The sequence below is a fragment of the Pongo pygmaeus genome, chromosome 2 (assembly GCF_028885625.2).
Source record: "Pongo pygmaeus isolate AG05252 chromosome 2, NHGRI_mPonPyg2-v2.0_pri, whole genome shotgun sequence".
Taxonomy (NCBI): Eukaryota; Metazoa; Chordata; class Mammalia; order Primates; family Hominidae; genus Pongo; species Pongo pygmaeus.
Window position 1 is genome coordinate 105026200 of NC_085930.1, and position 13027 is coordinate 105039226.

The 13027-nt window shown below is 60.7% G+C and overlaps 1 protein-coding gene across 1 annotated transcript in view; it reads left to right on the forward strand.

The window, feature by feature from the left end:
- The first annotated feature begins 1730 nt into the window (after positions 1-1730).
- COL7A1 (collagen type VII alpha 1 chain) overlaps positions 1731-13027 on the forward strand; it is a 31171-nt gene continuing 19874 nt past the window's right edge. Inside the window, exons 1-38 of the mRNA XM_054481605.2 lie at positions 1731-1793; positions 1901-1986; positions 2512-2692; positions 3343-3502; positions 3590-3683; positions 3774-3935; positions 4084-4247; positions 4323-4452; positions 4554-4670; positions 4773-4919; positions 5007-5123; positions 5199-5348; positions 5429-5557; positions 6192-6335; positions 6424-6549; positions 6652-6795; positions 7290-7409; positions 7538-7681; positions 8013-8138; positions 8220-8366; positions 8620-8742; positions 9093-9239; positions 9477-9611; positions 9695-9841; positions 9923-10059; positions 10342-10468; positions 10553-10699; positions 10785-10957; positions 11056-11091; positions 11175-11201; positions 11297-11341; positions 11412-11474; positions 11915-11995; positions 12086-12121; positions 12262-12297; positions 12475-12546; positions 12656-12733; positions 12970-12996. Of these exons, the coding sequence (XP_054337580.1) occupies positions 1902-1986; positions 2512-2692; positions 3343-3502; positions 3590-3683; positions 3774-3935; positions 4084-4247; positions 4323-4452; positions 4554-4670; positions 4773-4919; positions 5007-5123; positions 5199-5348; positions 5429-5557; positions 6192-6335; positions 6424-6549; positions 6652-6795; positions 7290-7409; positions 7538-7681; positions 8013-8138; positions 8220-8366; positions 8620-8742; positions 9093-9239; positions 9477-9611; positions 9695-9841; positions 9923-10059; positions 10342-10468; positions 10553-10699; positions 10785-10957; positions 11056-11091; positions 11175-11201; positions 11297-11341; positions 11412-11474; positions 11915-11995; positions 12086-12121; positions 12262-12297; positions 12475-12546; positions 12656-12733; positions 12970-12996 (4224 nt within the window). The 5' untranslated portion in view covers positions 1731-1793; position 1901. The remainder of the gene's footprint in view (positions 1794-1900; positions 1987-2511; positions 2693-3342; positions 3503-3589; positions 3684-3773; positions 3936-4083; positions 4248-4322; positions 4453-4553; positions 4671-4772; positions 4920-5006; positions 5124-5198; positions 5349-5428; positions 5558-6191; positions 6336-6423; positions 6550-6651; positions 6796-7289; positions 7410-7537; positions 7682-8012; positions 8139-8219; positions 8367-8619; positions 8743-9092; positions 9240-9476; positions 9612-9694; positions 9842-9922; positions 10060-10341; positions 10469-10552; positions 10700-10784; positions 10958-11055; positions 11092-11174; positions 11202-11296; positions 11342-11411; positions 11475-11914; positions 11996-12085; positions 12122-12261; positions 12298-12474; positions 12547-12655; positions 12734-12969; positions 12997-13027) is intronic.

Consider the following 13027-nt stretch of genomic DNA (forward strand, 5'->3'; position numbering starts at 1 on the left):
TCCTTTCTTTTGGGGGCACCTCAATTCTGATGAGTTTTGCCTGAGCACCCACCCTCCCAGCTGGGCCTCCTGTCTCCCCTAAGACTGGCCCACGTGTGCACATATGTCTGTACCGTACTGTCCATGCCACTGGCCTGCTCTTGCCCGCCCTGGCTGTGGGGGAGGAGGTGACAGTCTTAGGGGGAAGGGGCTGCCTGTGTGATAACGTACCTGGTTCTCTGCAGCCCTCACCTGGAGCACACCTTGCAGGGATGGGGGGTCCTGGGACATGGCTGAGGAGACCCTGACCTTGGAATAAGGTTATAGGCCCCATGGGGTCACAGCACTATGCCCCAGGATAGTTTGGGGGGTCAGTAATAAGGGATAGCCCCAGCCTTCCTTGGGCAATAGGAAAGCAGGCAGCATGGATGGTCTTCACTGCCTCCAGCTCTGGCCACACCAGAGTCCTCGGGCTGTGGAGGAGTCCCGCCAGTGCTGTCCCCATATCTCCCTGTGGATCCCAAGGGAGGCTGTGGGGCCGGGCATATTAGAAGGGGCCCAGCAGCCTTGGTGAGTATAGATGTGCTTTCTGGGCTGCCCAGAGTTATTCAGGATTAGCAGGAAAAAAAGGGGGAGCAGGACCCAGATGGGGGCCTGCCCTTCTTAGCGGTGCCTCTCTGCCTTAGTGTCACCCATCTAATGGAGAGATATGCATATACAGAGCCCCACTTCCTTGGGACAGTGGCCCTGGCCTGGTGTGTGTTGGAGGACTGTCCACAGCCTCAGAAGCCAAGCTGGGAGAGGGTGTGAAGTCAGCCTGGGTAAGGGGAGAGGAGTAAGGTAGGGGGCAGTTATGAAGCTGGAAGCTACAGGTACCATGAGGGCAGTGAAGAAAGGAGGAAGGGGCCTAAGGGGACCTCGGCCTGGTGGGGGAGATGGGTGTCAGGGACCTACAAGAAAAGTAGATGGAAGGAGAGGATGCCTGTGGGTGAGGACATGTAGGTAGGGGGACCTGGCCTGGGGAATGGAGGGCTGGATTCCTGAGAGATGAGCTGTCACTGTGGGTGGTCCCGCCCTCCACAGATGGGTGGCCCCCTCCCTGCAGGCACAGCTGGATTGCATCTGCTTGTGGCGTGGTAGGGGATGTGGGACACTGGGATGTATGCATAAGCATGACACAGGTTCTCTCCTCCTTCCAGCTTATCCCCTACAATGAGGGGGTGAGTTACTTGGATCCAGGCCAAGGGGACCTTGGTTTCCCTAAGACCGGCCCAGAGTCACTCACTTGCCAGGGCTTCTCGCCTGTCAAGGAGATTGGGGTGGGGCCCAGGAGGCCCACCAGACAGATGGCTGAATCACAGGAGTGGCTGGCGGAACCCATGGCCTGAGGGCTTGTCTGGGCACCCCCACTGGATTGGGGGTGAGTCATCCCCAACTGCAGCCCCCGCCCCCCACGGCGCTGCTGCCTTGTGGCTCTGCAGGAACCTGTCCACTCCTCAGCCTGGTCACCGTGATTGACCTAAAGCAGCCAAGACCTGTGACCTTAGATGGAGTTGGGGGTACTCCCTCAGCATCTGCCCATGCAGAACCTTCTGGGAAATTCCCAGAGGCCACGGGGGGTCGGGGGGTTTATAGTTAAGTGCGTCATATCGTTTGTCTGGGGGAGGGGTGGTGGGGGCGGCGACCTCTCGGGGATATGGGTGAGGGCGGGTGCCTGGGTCCCCGCCTGCCGCTCCGCCCCCCGAGATCAGGGACTTTTCTCTGCTCTGCCCGCGGGACTGCAGCGGCGGCGGCGGGAGCGGGCGGACGCGCAGGCAAGACCAGGACTCGGGCTGGAGGGGCGCTGGGCTCGGACCTGCCAAGTCCGCGGGGGAGCAAGGGACAGAGGCGGGGGTCCTAGCTGACGGCTTTTACTGCCTAGGATGACGCTGCGGCTTCTGGTGGCCGCGCTCTGCGCCTGGATCCTGGCAGGGGCGCCCCGAGTGCGAGCCCAGCACAGGGAGAGAGGTGGGCACCGCAAGGGAGGACCCGGCCCTGGGCACTGCACCGTGCCACCCTCCGCTCCACTCGGCCTTCATCCCCAACACCCCCCGCCCACAACCCAGCCAACTCCACGACGCCCCGCGGATTCCTCCTAATTCTGGGACTCCCCGAACCCTCCGCGGTCGGTGCTGGGTTCCCTAAACCGCCTCCTATCCTGTTCCGACCCAAATTCTGGCTCCCTGGTTGCGTGCGGGGTCCCCTGCCTTATGCCAATCCACGCCGGCCCCTAGAGGCTGACCTCAGTCCCAAGTCCACACCCGTGCTGGCGACTCTCCGTCCCCCGCACACCCCAACCCTCCGCGGGAGTCTGCTCTGGGACCCACCGAGCTCCACTCCCTCCAAAGCCCCCAGGCTCAGGCCGACTCGGCCCTGGTTTGCATAAGATGAGGCCTACTCTCCCCACCATCCCAAGTCCCAGTGAGGCCACCGTGCGGGTAGGCGGGTGGTTGGCCTCCCAGAAGAGGCCCTGATCTCTCCTGTCCGCCCCAGTGACCTGCACGCGCCTTTACGCCGCTGACATTGTGTTCTTACTGGATGGCTCCTCATCCATTGGCCGCAGCAATTTCCGCGAGGTCCGCAGCTTTCTCGAAGGGCTGGTGCTGCCTTTCTCTGGAGCAGCCAGTGCACAGGGTGTGCGCTTTGCCACAGTGCAGTACAGCGACGACCCACGGTGAGTAGTGGCCGTGGGGGCTGGGGACCACGAGATCCCACCAAGACTCCTTCCCCAGAGAGGGAGGAGACCCTGGAAACCCCAGGCCGGGTCTTTGCAGAAACAAGTTTTAGGGAACCTAGAGACCCCCTAGCCAGGACCTCCTCTGGAGACAGAGGTAAGGATTCCCTAGGTAGAACCTTCGCGCCCTGAAGCACCTCCAGGCTACTGCAAGACAGGAAGGTGCAAGACAGGGAGGCTGTGTTTTCTGATCTGGAGATGGGGAGCCCAGGAGGGGCTCCACGTTCTAGCCCCCTAACCCCTGCAGCCGTTCACCAGAGGTGCTCCATCTGGCCAGCATCCACTTTTCTACATCTGGACCCCTCCTCCTGCAATTATTTAATTAAGCAGCATCTTGTTCCCCACAGACTGTGAGCCCCTAAGGGCTCCTTCAGGTCTGCCTAGGCCAAGCTGCAGATGGTGCACAAAGGAGCCCCTGGGGAGTTTGTTAACCTGGGGGTTCCAGAGGCAAGTGGGTGTGGAGAATGACAGAAGGAAGGGACCCCTCAAGACAGCCTGATACCCATAACCCTCACCCTAGAGGCCTCCTCAAGGCCAGGGCCAGAAGAGATCCTGAGTCCTAGCCTGTTGCCACCTCTACCCTCCAACAGGACAGAGTTCGGCCTGGATGCACTTGGCTCTGGGGGTGATGTGATCCGCGCCATCCGTGAGCTCAGCTACAAGGGGGGCAACACTCGCACAGGGGCTGCAATTCTCCATGTGGCTGACCGTGTCTTCCTGCCCCAGCTGGCCCGACCTGGCGTCCCCAAGGTGAGCCCTACCCCTACCATGCCTCCCAAGATGACCCCAAATGAAGTGTCCAGGGGAACTGTGATTTGACCCCTGCACCTGTCCCAGGTCTGCATCCTGATCACAGATGGGAAGTCCCAGGACCTGGTGGACACAGCTGCTCAAAGGCTGAAGGGGCAGGGGATCAAGCTATTTGCTGTGGGTAAGGACCAAGCAGGAGTGACAGGTCAGCTGGTGGGTGGGGGCAGTCAGAGAGCATGTGGGTGACAGTCCTGATTGGTCGTCACTTCAGGGATCAAGAATGCTGACCCTGAGGAGCTGAAGCGAGTTGCCTCACAGCCCACCAGTGACTTCTTCTTCTTCGTCAACGACTTCAGCATCTTGAGGACACTACTGCCCCTCGTTTCCCGGAGAGTGTGCACGACTGCTGGTGGCGTGCCTGTGACCCGGCCTCGTGAGTTCCTGCCCACACGGTGTACCCTGACCTAGACCCCAGACCCCAACCCCCACTTGGCGTATATGCTCCTGACCCCAACCCCAACTCTGCACCATACTTGCCCACCCCAATCCTCCTGCCTGATCCCCTGATCCCGCATTCCCAGCGGATGACTCGACCTCTGCTCCACGAGACCTGGTGCTGTCTGAGCCAAGCAGCCAATCCTTGAGAGTACAGTGGACAGCAGCCAGTGGCCCTGTGACTGGCTACAAGGTCCAGTACACTCCTCTGACGGGGCTGGGACAGCCACTGCCGAGTGAGCGGCAGGAGGTAGGATGTCAGGAGTGATAGGTGGTAGCTGGGGACTTGGCTGGGCAAGATAAAGTGACCTCTGGCCCTGGGCAGGTGAACGTCCCAGCTGGTGAGACCAGCGTGCGGCTGCAGGGTCTCCAGCCACTGACCGAGTACCAAGTGACTGTGATTGCCCTCTACGCCAACAGCATTGGGGAGGCCGTGAGCGGGACAGCTCGGACCAGTGAGCAATTCTGCCAGCCTCTGACCCCATTCACCTAACCCCCACCCCAGTACCCCCTCCCACTCCTGACTTCATGAATCCCCGGTGGGACTCTCCCCCAGCTGCCCTGGAGGGGCCGGAACTGACCATCCAGAATACCACAGCCCACAGCCTCCTGGTGGCCTGGCGGAGTGTGCCAGGTGCCACTGGCTACCGTGTGACATGGCGGGTCCTCAGTGGTGAGTGAGAGATGTGGGCTGAGGGGAGTCCCTGCGCCTCAGACAAGGCTGTAGAGTCCTGAGTCTGCAAGGCCCACTGGCCCCTTGGTGTCCCCCATGCAGGTGGGCCCACACAGCAGCAGGAGCTGGGCCCTGGGCAGGGTTCAGTGTTGCTGCATGACTTGGAGCCTGGCACGGAGTATGAGGTGACCGTGAGAACCCTATTTGGCCAGAGCATGGGGCCCGCCACTTCCCTGACAGCTCACACTGGTGAGAAGGCTGGGCACTTTCTTCAGGCTGGGACGGGCAGGCAGGGCAAGGCCCGGAGGCCACTGACATCCCATGTGCCCTGGGCAGACACTTCTGTTGAGCAGACCCTGCACCCGGTCATCCTGGGCCCCACATCCATCCTCCTTTCCTGGAACTTGGTGCCTGAGGCCCGTGGCTACCGGTTGGAATGGCGGCGTGAGACTGGTCAGTGCGGGGGAAGGGATGGACAGGCAAGGGTCAGGGCACGGCCTCTGCTGGCCTGACCCTGTCATCTTGCAGGCTTGGAGCCACCGCAGAAGGTGGTGCTGCCCTCTGTTGTGACCCGCTACCAGTTGGATGGGCTGCAGCCGGGCACTGAGTACCGCCTCACACTCTACACTCTGCTGGAGGGCCGCGAGGTGGCCACCCCTGCAACCGTGGTTCCCACTGGTGAGGGCTCTGTGGGCTGGGCCAGTGAGTTGGGGAGGTGTCGGAGCCCCAGGCTGCCTCTATGCTGTGCTCTCCAACAGGACCAGAGCTGCCTGTGAGCCCTGTAACGGACCTGCAAGCCACCGAGCTGCCCGGGCAGCGGGTGCGAGTGTCCTGGAGCCCAGTCCCTGGTGCCACCCAGTACCGCATCATTGTGCGCAGCACCCAGGGTGAGGTGGACGCAGCCAGCACCCCCACCACACACAATGAAGTTCCAGCCTGAGGGGTCTGAGTGTACCTTCAGCCCTCTCCTTCCACACCTGGGCCCCTATAGTTTCCTCCCTGTCTCCTTATCCATCTACTTCCCAGGATGGCACTGAGCCCTGAACTGTCAACAGGGTGTGTCTGCCCCTACCCTACCCCAGCCAATCTCCTCCCTGCCCCACAGCCCGTCCATGGCTTTCACCTCTGCACAGCCACAAGTTCAATCACCTGCCTTTCTGTTACCCTAGTGGTGACCACTGTACACCAACCTCTCATTGCATGTCCCCATCCAGCACTGACCTCTGCCATCCCACATCAGTGTCTGTCAATGGCTCATCAGTTCTCACTGCAGTCCACTGACTCCTGTCATCCTACATGCCAGCATCCCACGGACCCCTGTCCTCAGTGTCCCTGACCATCACTGGCCCCTTTCATCCTTGCACTCACTTTTTTCAGCCATATCCCAGCTCTCTGGTTCCCACCACCCCACATCCCCACCCCCATGGCCCTTCTCACTCTGCGTCGCTGTCCATCACTGCCATTGTCCCACATCCCTGTCTCTTTCTGACCCCTGCCCACCTACCCTGACTTCTCTCTTAGGGGTTGAGCGGACCCTGGTGCTTCCTGGGAGTCAGACAGCGTTCGACTTGGATGACGTTCAGGCTGGGCTTAGCTACACTGTGCGGGTGTCTGCTCGAGTGGGTCCCCGTGAGGGCAGTGCCAGTATGCTCACTGTCCGCCGGGGTGAGTACTACAGGAGGCTTGTGGAGGACAGCTGTCTGCCTCACTCTGGTCCTGGTTGTGACTTCTGACTTCTGTTTTTAACCCCTAGAGCCGGAAACCCCACTTGCTGTTCCAGGGCTGCGAGTTGTGGTGTCAGATGCAACACGAGTGAGGGTGGCCTGGGGACCCGTCCCTGGAGCCAGTGGATTTCGGATTAGCTGGAGCACAGGCAGTGGTCAGTGTGGGGTGTGTGGGGGGACTGCCGAAGGGACCAATGAGGGTATAGGGGCCAGAGGGGACAGGCAGGAGCCATGCCAGCATTTCCCTCTGACCTCAGGTCCAGAGTCCAGCCAGACACTGCCCCCAGACTCTACTGCCACAGACATCACAGGGCTGCAGCCTGGAACCACCTACCAGGTGGCTGTGTCGGTACTGCGAGGCAGAAAGGAGGGCCCTGCTGCAGTCATCGTGGCTCGAACGGGTCAGGCCCTGCCTCTGTCCCTTGGCTCTCTGCCTCCATTGCTCTTTCAGACCCCCATGCCTTCCCTTGCAGACCCTTGCTTCTCCCCAGAACTCCTGCCTCCCCCTTCAGATTCCCACTCCCTTGTCCCTCAGAGACGCTGCTTCCTCTTCAGTTTCAGCTGTCTCCCCTTAAGCCCTCCCCGTCTTCAGATTCCTCTGCTTCTCTCCTAAGACTCCCACAGTCTTTGCCCTCAAATTTCCACCACCTCAACCCTCAGACCCCCACCCCTTTTTTGCTGGACCCAAGTCTCCTCTGAGATTTACACTTTCTCCTCCATCAGACCCGCTCACTGCTTCCTAAAACCTCCATCTCCCCACTCCTCCACTGGACCTATTCACCATCTCCTGTATCAGATTCCTGTCTCCTGTTAGACTCCCATCACCTTCCCCTATCAGATAGCCCCACTCCTTCCTGCCTGCTCCAGCAGACTCCCTATTGCCTCTCCCCACTAGACCCACTGGGCCCAGTGAGGACGGTCCATGTGACTCAGGCCGGCAGCTCATCTGTCACCATTACTTGGACCAGGGTTCCTGGCGCCACAGGATACAGGGTTTCCTGGCACTCAGCCCACGGTGGGGACTGGGGTTTGGGAGGGGGCAGGTCAGGGTGGAATGGGGGCTGGAGGTTTATTGGGGGTCCAGGTGGGGCTCTGGGGCACAGAATTTGCTAGCCCTGGAGCTGCCTCCATCCCTGCTCCCAGGCCCAGAGAAATCCCAGTTGGTTTCTGGGGAGGCCACGGTGGCTGAGCTGGATGGACTGGAGCCAGATACTGAGTATATGGTGCATGTAAGGGCCCATGTGGCTGGCGTGGATGGGCCCCCTGCCTCTGTGGTTGTGAGGACTGGTGAGTGGACCCTGGCCAGCTACTAGCCACACCGTATTAGCTACCCTGCCCTGCTGTGTGTTCCTGATTGCCCAGCTGCCTCCACGCCCCTGCTCAGTGACTGTCCTATCCACACTGACCCACCCCACACTGATTAAGTGTCCACCCACGGTGACCTCCTGGTGGCCCCACACTGCCCACCCCAAGGCACTGACCTCCTCCTTCTCAGGGCTGCCTACAGTGACCTGTCCACACTAACCTCACACTGACTTTCAGATCACCCCTGCGTCAACCATTCCTGCACTGCCACTCTGTTCTCTGCCAGGACCCCTTACCTTGCCTCTGTCCCCAGCCCCTGAGCCTGTGGGTCGTGTGTCGAGGCTGCAGATCCTCAACGCTTCCAGCGACGTTCTACGGATCACTTGGGTAGGGGTCACTGGAGCCACAGCTTACAGACTGGCCTGGGGCCGGAGTGAAGGTATGGCTCCCTGACGCCACCCCTGTCCTTCCTGGCTGGGACTGCCCACCCCTAACCATTGTTGTATGCCCACCTGGCCAGGTGGCCCCATGAGACACCAGATACTCCCAGGAAACACAGACTCTGCAGAGATCCGGGGTCTCGAAGGTGGAGTCAGCTACTCAGTGCGAGTGACTGCACTTGTCGGGGACCGCGAGGGCACACCTGTCTCCATTGTCGTCACCACACGTAGGCAGAGCATGCGCTGGAGAGCTTCGGATGGGTGGTGTGGATGGTTTGGGGATCCAGGCTTGTGCTCCAGATTGGAGAAAGGACCAGGATTGGTAGTGAGCCTTTGGGGGCGGGGTCTGAGAGGAGGGAAGGTGAAGCTTGGGATAGGCAGAGGGGCTGACTGGGCGGGGTGTGTGTGCCAGGGCGGGCCTGGGATTGGTGCAGGGGCCACGGGGGCAGAGCCTCTCTGATTCCTGAGCTTTCTCTCCAGCGCCTGAGGCTCCGCCAGCCCTGGGGACGCTTCACGTGGTGCAGCGTGGGGAGCACTCACTGAGGCTGCGCTGGGAGCCGGTGCCCAGAGCACAGGGCTTCCTTCTGCACTGGCAACCTGAGGGTGAGAGGTGTCCCCAGGTCCCCAGGAGGAGGTTAGGGACCAGTGGGGGCAGGGCTGTGGCAGACTCTGCAAGGTAGGCGAGGACAGTGACGGTGGGCGGGGTCTGTCATTGGGGGTCTGCGGGATCCGTGACAGTAGGTAAGATCAATCAGTGAAGTGGGTGGGATCAATGAGTTCATGGAGGGTCAGTCTGGCAGGGTCCGTAAAGTGGGCAGGGTCCGTGAGGATGCGGAAGATCAGTCAGGAGGGTGGACCCAGTTAACAGAGCCAGTGAGGTGGGCAGGCCCTTTAATGCCCCTAGGTGTCACTCTCCCACATGCTCTTGGCCCCCACCCTCACGCCTGCCCCAGGTGGCCAGGAACAGTCCCGGGTCCTGGGGCCCGAGCTCAGCAGCTATCACCTGGATGGGCTGGAGCCAGCGACACAGTACCACGTGAAGCTGAGTGTCCTAGGGCCGGCTGGAGAAGGGCCCTCTGCAGAGGTGACTGCGCGCACTGGTAAGCCTGCCTTGCCTTGGCGTGCTCCTCCCCTGCTGATGACCCACCCTGACTTCCTGCACCCCGACTCTGAGTGACTCCTCCTGTACCCCACCCCTCACCCTCTGACCCTGGGTGACCCCAGCATGACCTCCCATGATGCTTCAATAAGGCAAACCGGACCCAGGATCTCAGATCTCTCCCTTCTGGGTTCTCAGGACTCAGCCTCTGATCCTCGATCTTTCATTCCTCCTTCAGAGTCACCTCGTGTTCCAAGCACTGAACTACGTGTGGTGGACACCTCGATCGACTCGGTGACTTTGGCCTGGACCCCAGTGTCCAGGGCATCCAGCTACATCCTATCCTGGAGGCCACTCAGAGGCCCTGGCCAGGGTGAGGGGGAGGCCAGGGTTTGGGTGGGCTGGCAGTTGGGGCTCTGTGGAGACAGCTTTTTAATCAAGTTCTGTCTCCTGCAGAAGTGCCTGGGTCCCCGCAGACACTTCCAGGGATCTCAAGCTCCCAGCGGGTAACAGGGCTAGAGCCTGGCGTCTCTTACATCTTCTCCCTGACGCCTGTCCTGGATGGTGTGCGGGGTCCTGAGGCATCTGTCACACAGACACCAGGTATAGTGGGCATAGTGGGAAGGGCAGAAAGGTGTGTCTGGCTGGGCTGCCCGCCTCAGTAACTTGTTCCTCTTCCTACAGTGTGTCCCCGTGGCCTGGCGGATGTGGTGTTCCTACCACATGCCACTCAAGACAATGCTCACCGTGCGGAGGCTACGAGGAGGGTCCTGGAGCGTCTGGTGTCGGCACTTGGGCCTCTTGGGCCACAGGCAGTTCAGGTTTGGCCCTGGGGCAGCCAGATTCTACCTCTCCCTGCGGCCCCCCACCCGGGCTCCATACCAGTTACCATCTCCTGACCACCCAATAGGTTCAGGCATTCTCCCAGCTCTCCCACAGGCTCCAGACCTCACCTGCTGCCTGGCTCCCTATCCTGCCATCACTGCTGACTCCCTAATAGATAGGGTTTGGTCACACACACCCCGATGTGTTGCTCCAGGCTCTGTGCACCCCCATCCCTGCTCTATCATCCTCCTCAGGCTCTGTGTTTCCTTCCACCCCAGGTTGGCCTGCTGTCTTACAGTCATCGGCCCTCCCCACTGTTCCCACTGAATGGCTCCCATGACCTTGGCATTATCTTGCAAAGGATCCGTGACATGCCCTACATGGACCCAAGTGGGAACAACCTGGGTAAGGACTGCAGCAGGCATGGACTCCTGGGGCTATCCACTGGGAGCTTGGTGCCCCAGGGTTCTGACATGTCCTTCCTTCCAGGCACAGCCGTGGTCACAGCTTACAGATACGTGTTGGCACCAGATGCTCCTGGGCGCCGCCAGCATGTACCAGGGGTCATGGTTCTGCTAGTGGATGAACCCTTGAGAGGTGACATATTCAGCCCCATCCGTGAGGCCCAGGCTGCTGGTAAGGAGTAGGCTGATGGGGAAGGGGTCTGGGAATAGGGGTGGCCCTGAAAAGGCTATCATGCAGCCACTGGACCCCACCTTAGGGCTTAATGTGGTGATGTTGGGAATGGCTGGAGCGGACCCAGAGCAGCTGCGTCGCTTGGCGCCGGGTATGGACTCTGTCCAGACCTTCTTCGCCGTGGATGATGGGCCAAGCCTGGACCAGGCAGTCAGTGGTCTGGCCGCAGCCTTGTGTCAGGCATCCTTCGCTACTCAGGTCTGGAAGAGGCCTCTGGGGGACTGGGTGGTAGAATATAAGGGGTCTGGGGGTTCTTGGTAGAAATGTTCAACCTCAAAGAGACCCTATGTCCGCAGCCCCGGCCAGAGCCCTGCCCAGTGTATTGTCCAAAGGTAAGAGTCCCTCATCGAGAGGTGAGCAGAGGCTGCACCTGGGGCTAGCCACTCTGACCCACATCTGACATGTCTTTCCCCAGGGCCAGAAGGGGGAACCTGGAGAGATGGTGAGTGCCCCTGCGGGCAGGGAATAGAGAATGGGTTGGGTGTCAGTGGGGCAGGAGAGGTTGGCAGCACAGGTCTCACTGATCACCCTTCCTAGGGCCTGAGAGGACAAGTTGGGCCTTCTGGTGACCCTGGCCTCCCGGTGAGTGCCCCCCACATCTGTCCCTGCACCCTGACTGGCTTATCCCCACCTAACTGCTGTCTTCTCTCAGGGCAGGACCGGTGCTCCCGGCCCCCAGGGGCCCCCTGGAAGTGCCATTGCTAAGGGTGAGAGGGTGAGTGTGGAGACCATCGAGGTTTCTCTGAGGCACTTCTCAAAGCATTCTCAGGGTTTTTACAAGAGAGAAGGAAGAAGCAGAGTTAGAATCATCGGGAATTCCTAGAAGCCCAGCTGGAGGTTATAAACCACCGCAGAGAATCTGGGGGGCACTCTGACGTAGAAGGGCCAGTGGGGCCTCTAGCCCCCCTGCAGAGCCTGAGCAGCAGCTCTAAGTCCCAGAGGCAGGGAAGCCCTCTGCCTTGTTGCTGCCCTTGTGCCTGGAATTGGGCTCTGTGCAGCTCTGAGGGGCCACTTCTCTGCCTCACTGTTCCACCCCCAATAACACTTGGGGGCCAGTGGGGTAGGTGACCGCTTGTTGATGGGGTGAGGCCCCTCCAGCAAACCAGGGGCTTTGGGGGAGGGTCCCCTCCTGTCCTGACCTCTTCACCTCCTCAGGGCTTCCCTGGAGCAGATGGGCGTCCAGGCAGCCCCGGCCGCCCCGGGAATCCTGGGACCCCTGGAGCCCCTGGCCTAAAGGTGAGCAAGCCTTACCCTGCAGGTCAGGGTGGGCGCTGCCTGAGTGGGTGGGGTGGCTCCGACTGTTCTGCCTCTGGCCTCCATTTGCAGGGCTCTCCAGGGTTGCCTGGCCCTCGTGGGGACCCGGTAAGGTGCCTTCCCTTCTTTGCTCTCTAAGTGTCTTCCCAGGGTTCTTCCACAGGGTGGGAGCCTGGGGTGGTGGTGCAGTGCCCACGTTGACATTCACCTGAGCCCAAGCACCATCCTCTGCTCTGTTTCGTCCTCAGGGAGAGCAAGGACCTCGAGGCCCAAAGGGGGAGCAGGTAGGTGAAAGGGGAAGGGAGGCGGCCGGGATGTCCCAGGAAAGAGCAGGACTGCCCCACACCAGACCTTGTGCAGGGCCTAAGGCGCGAATAGGAATAGCCGGACATGTCTAGGGGCTTCTTCCAGCTCAAGGCCCCCATAGCCTGAATCCTGCCCACTGCTCTCTGTCCTTACAGGGGGCTCCCGGACAAGTCATCGGAGGTGAAGGACCTGGGCTTCCTGGGCGGAAAGGGGACCCTGGACCATCGGTAAGTGCAGGGTATGTGGAGGCAAGTGATGTGTAGTGGGGGGACCAACACGAGGGGGGCGAGAGTGCGGTCTGTGAGGTTGCACCTTATACTTTGTCTCCTCCATCAGGGCCCCCCTGGACCTCGTGGACCATTGGGGGACCCAGGACCCCGTGGCCCCCCAGGACTTCCTGGAACAGCCGTGAAGGTGACAGCCTCATGAGTGCCATGTGATGCAGAGACCTGGTGACCCCATTTGAACCCACATAACCCCTACCAGTTACTCTGACCCTTGTGACCCTTTGATTACCCCCATCCTCACCATGACGCCTCAGTTCTCCCAAGATCCTTGTAATCCAATTGGACCCCATGACCCCCATCCCTCCTGGTATCTTTGGGAGTGAGGTGTGGCCCAGGGTCATGGGGTCATCATCTGTTTTCTAGGGTGACAAAGGCGATCGTGGGGAGCGGGTAAGTGAGGGACAGGCTGGGCTAGGGGTGG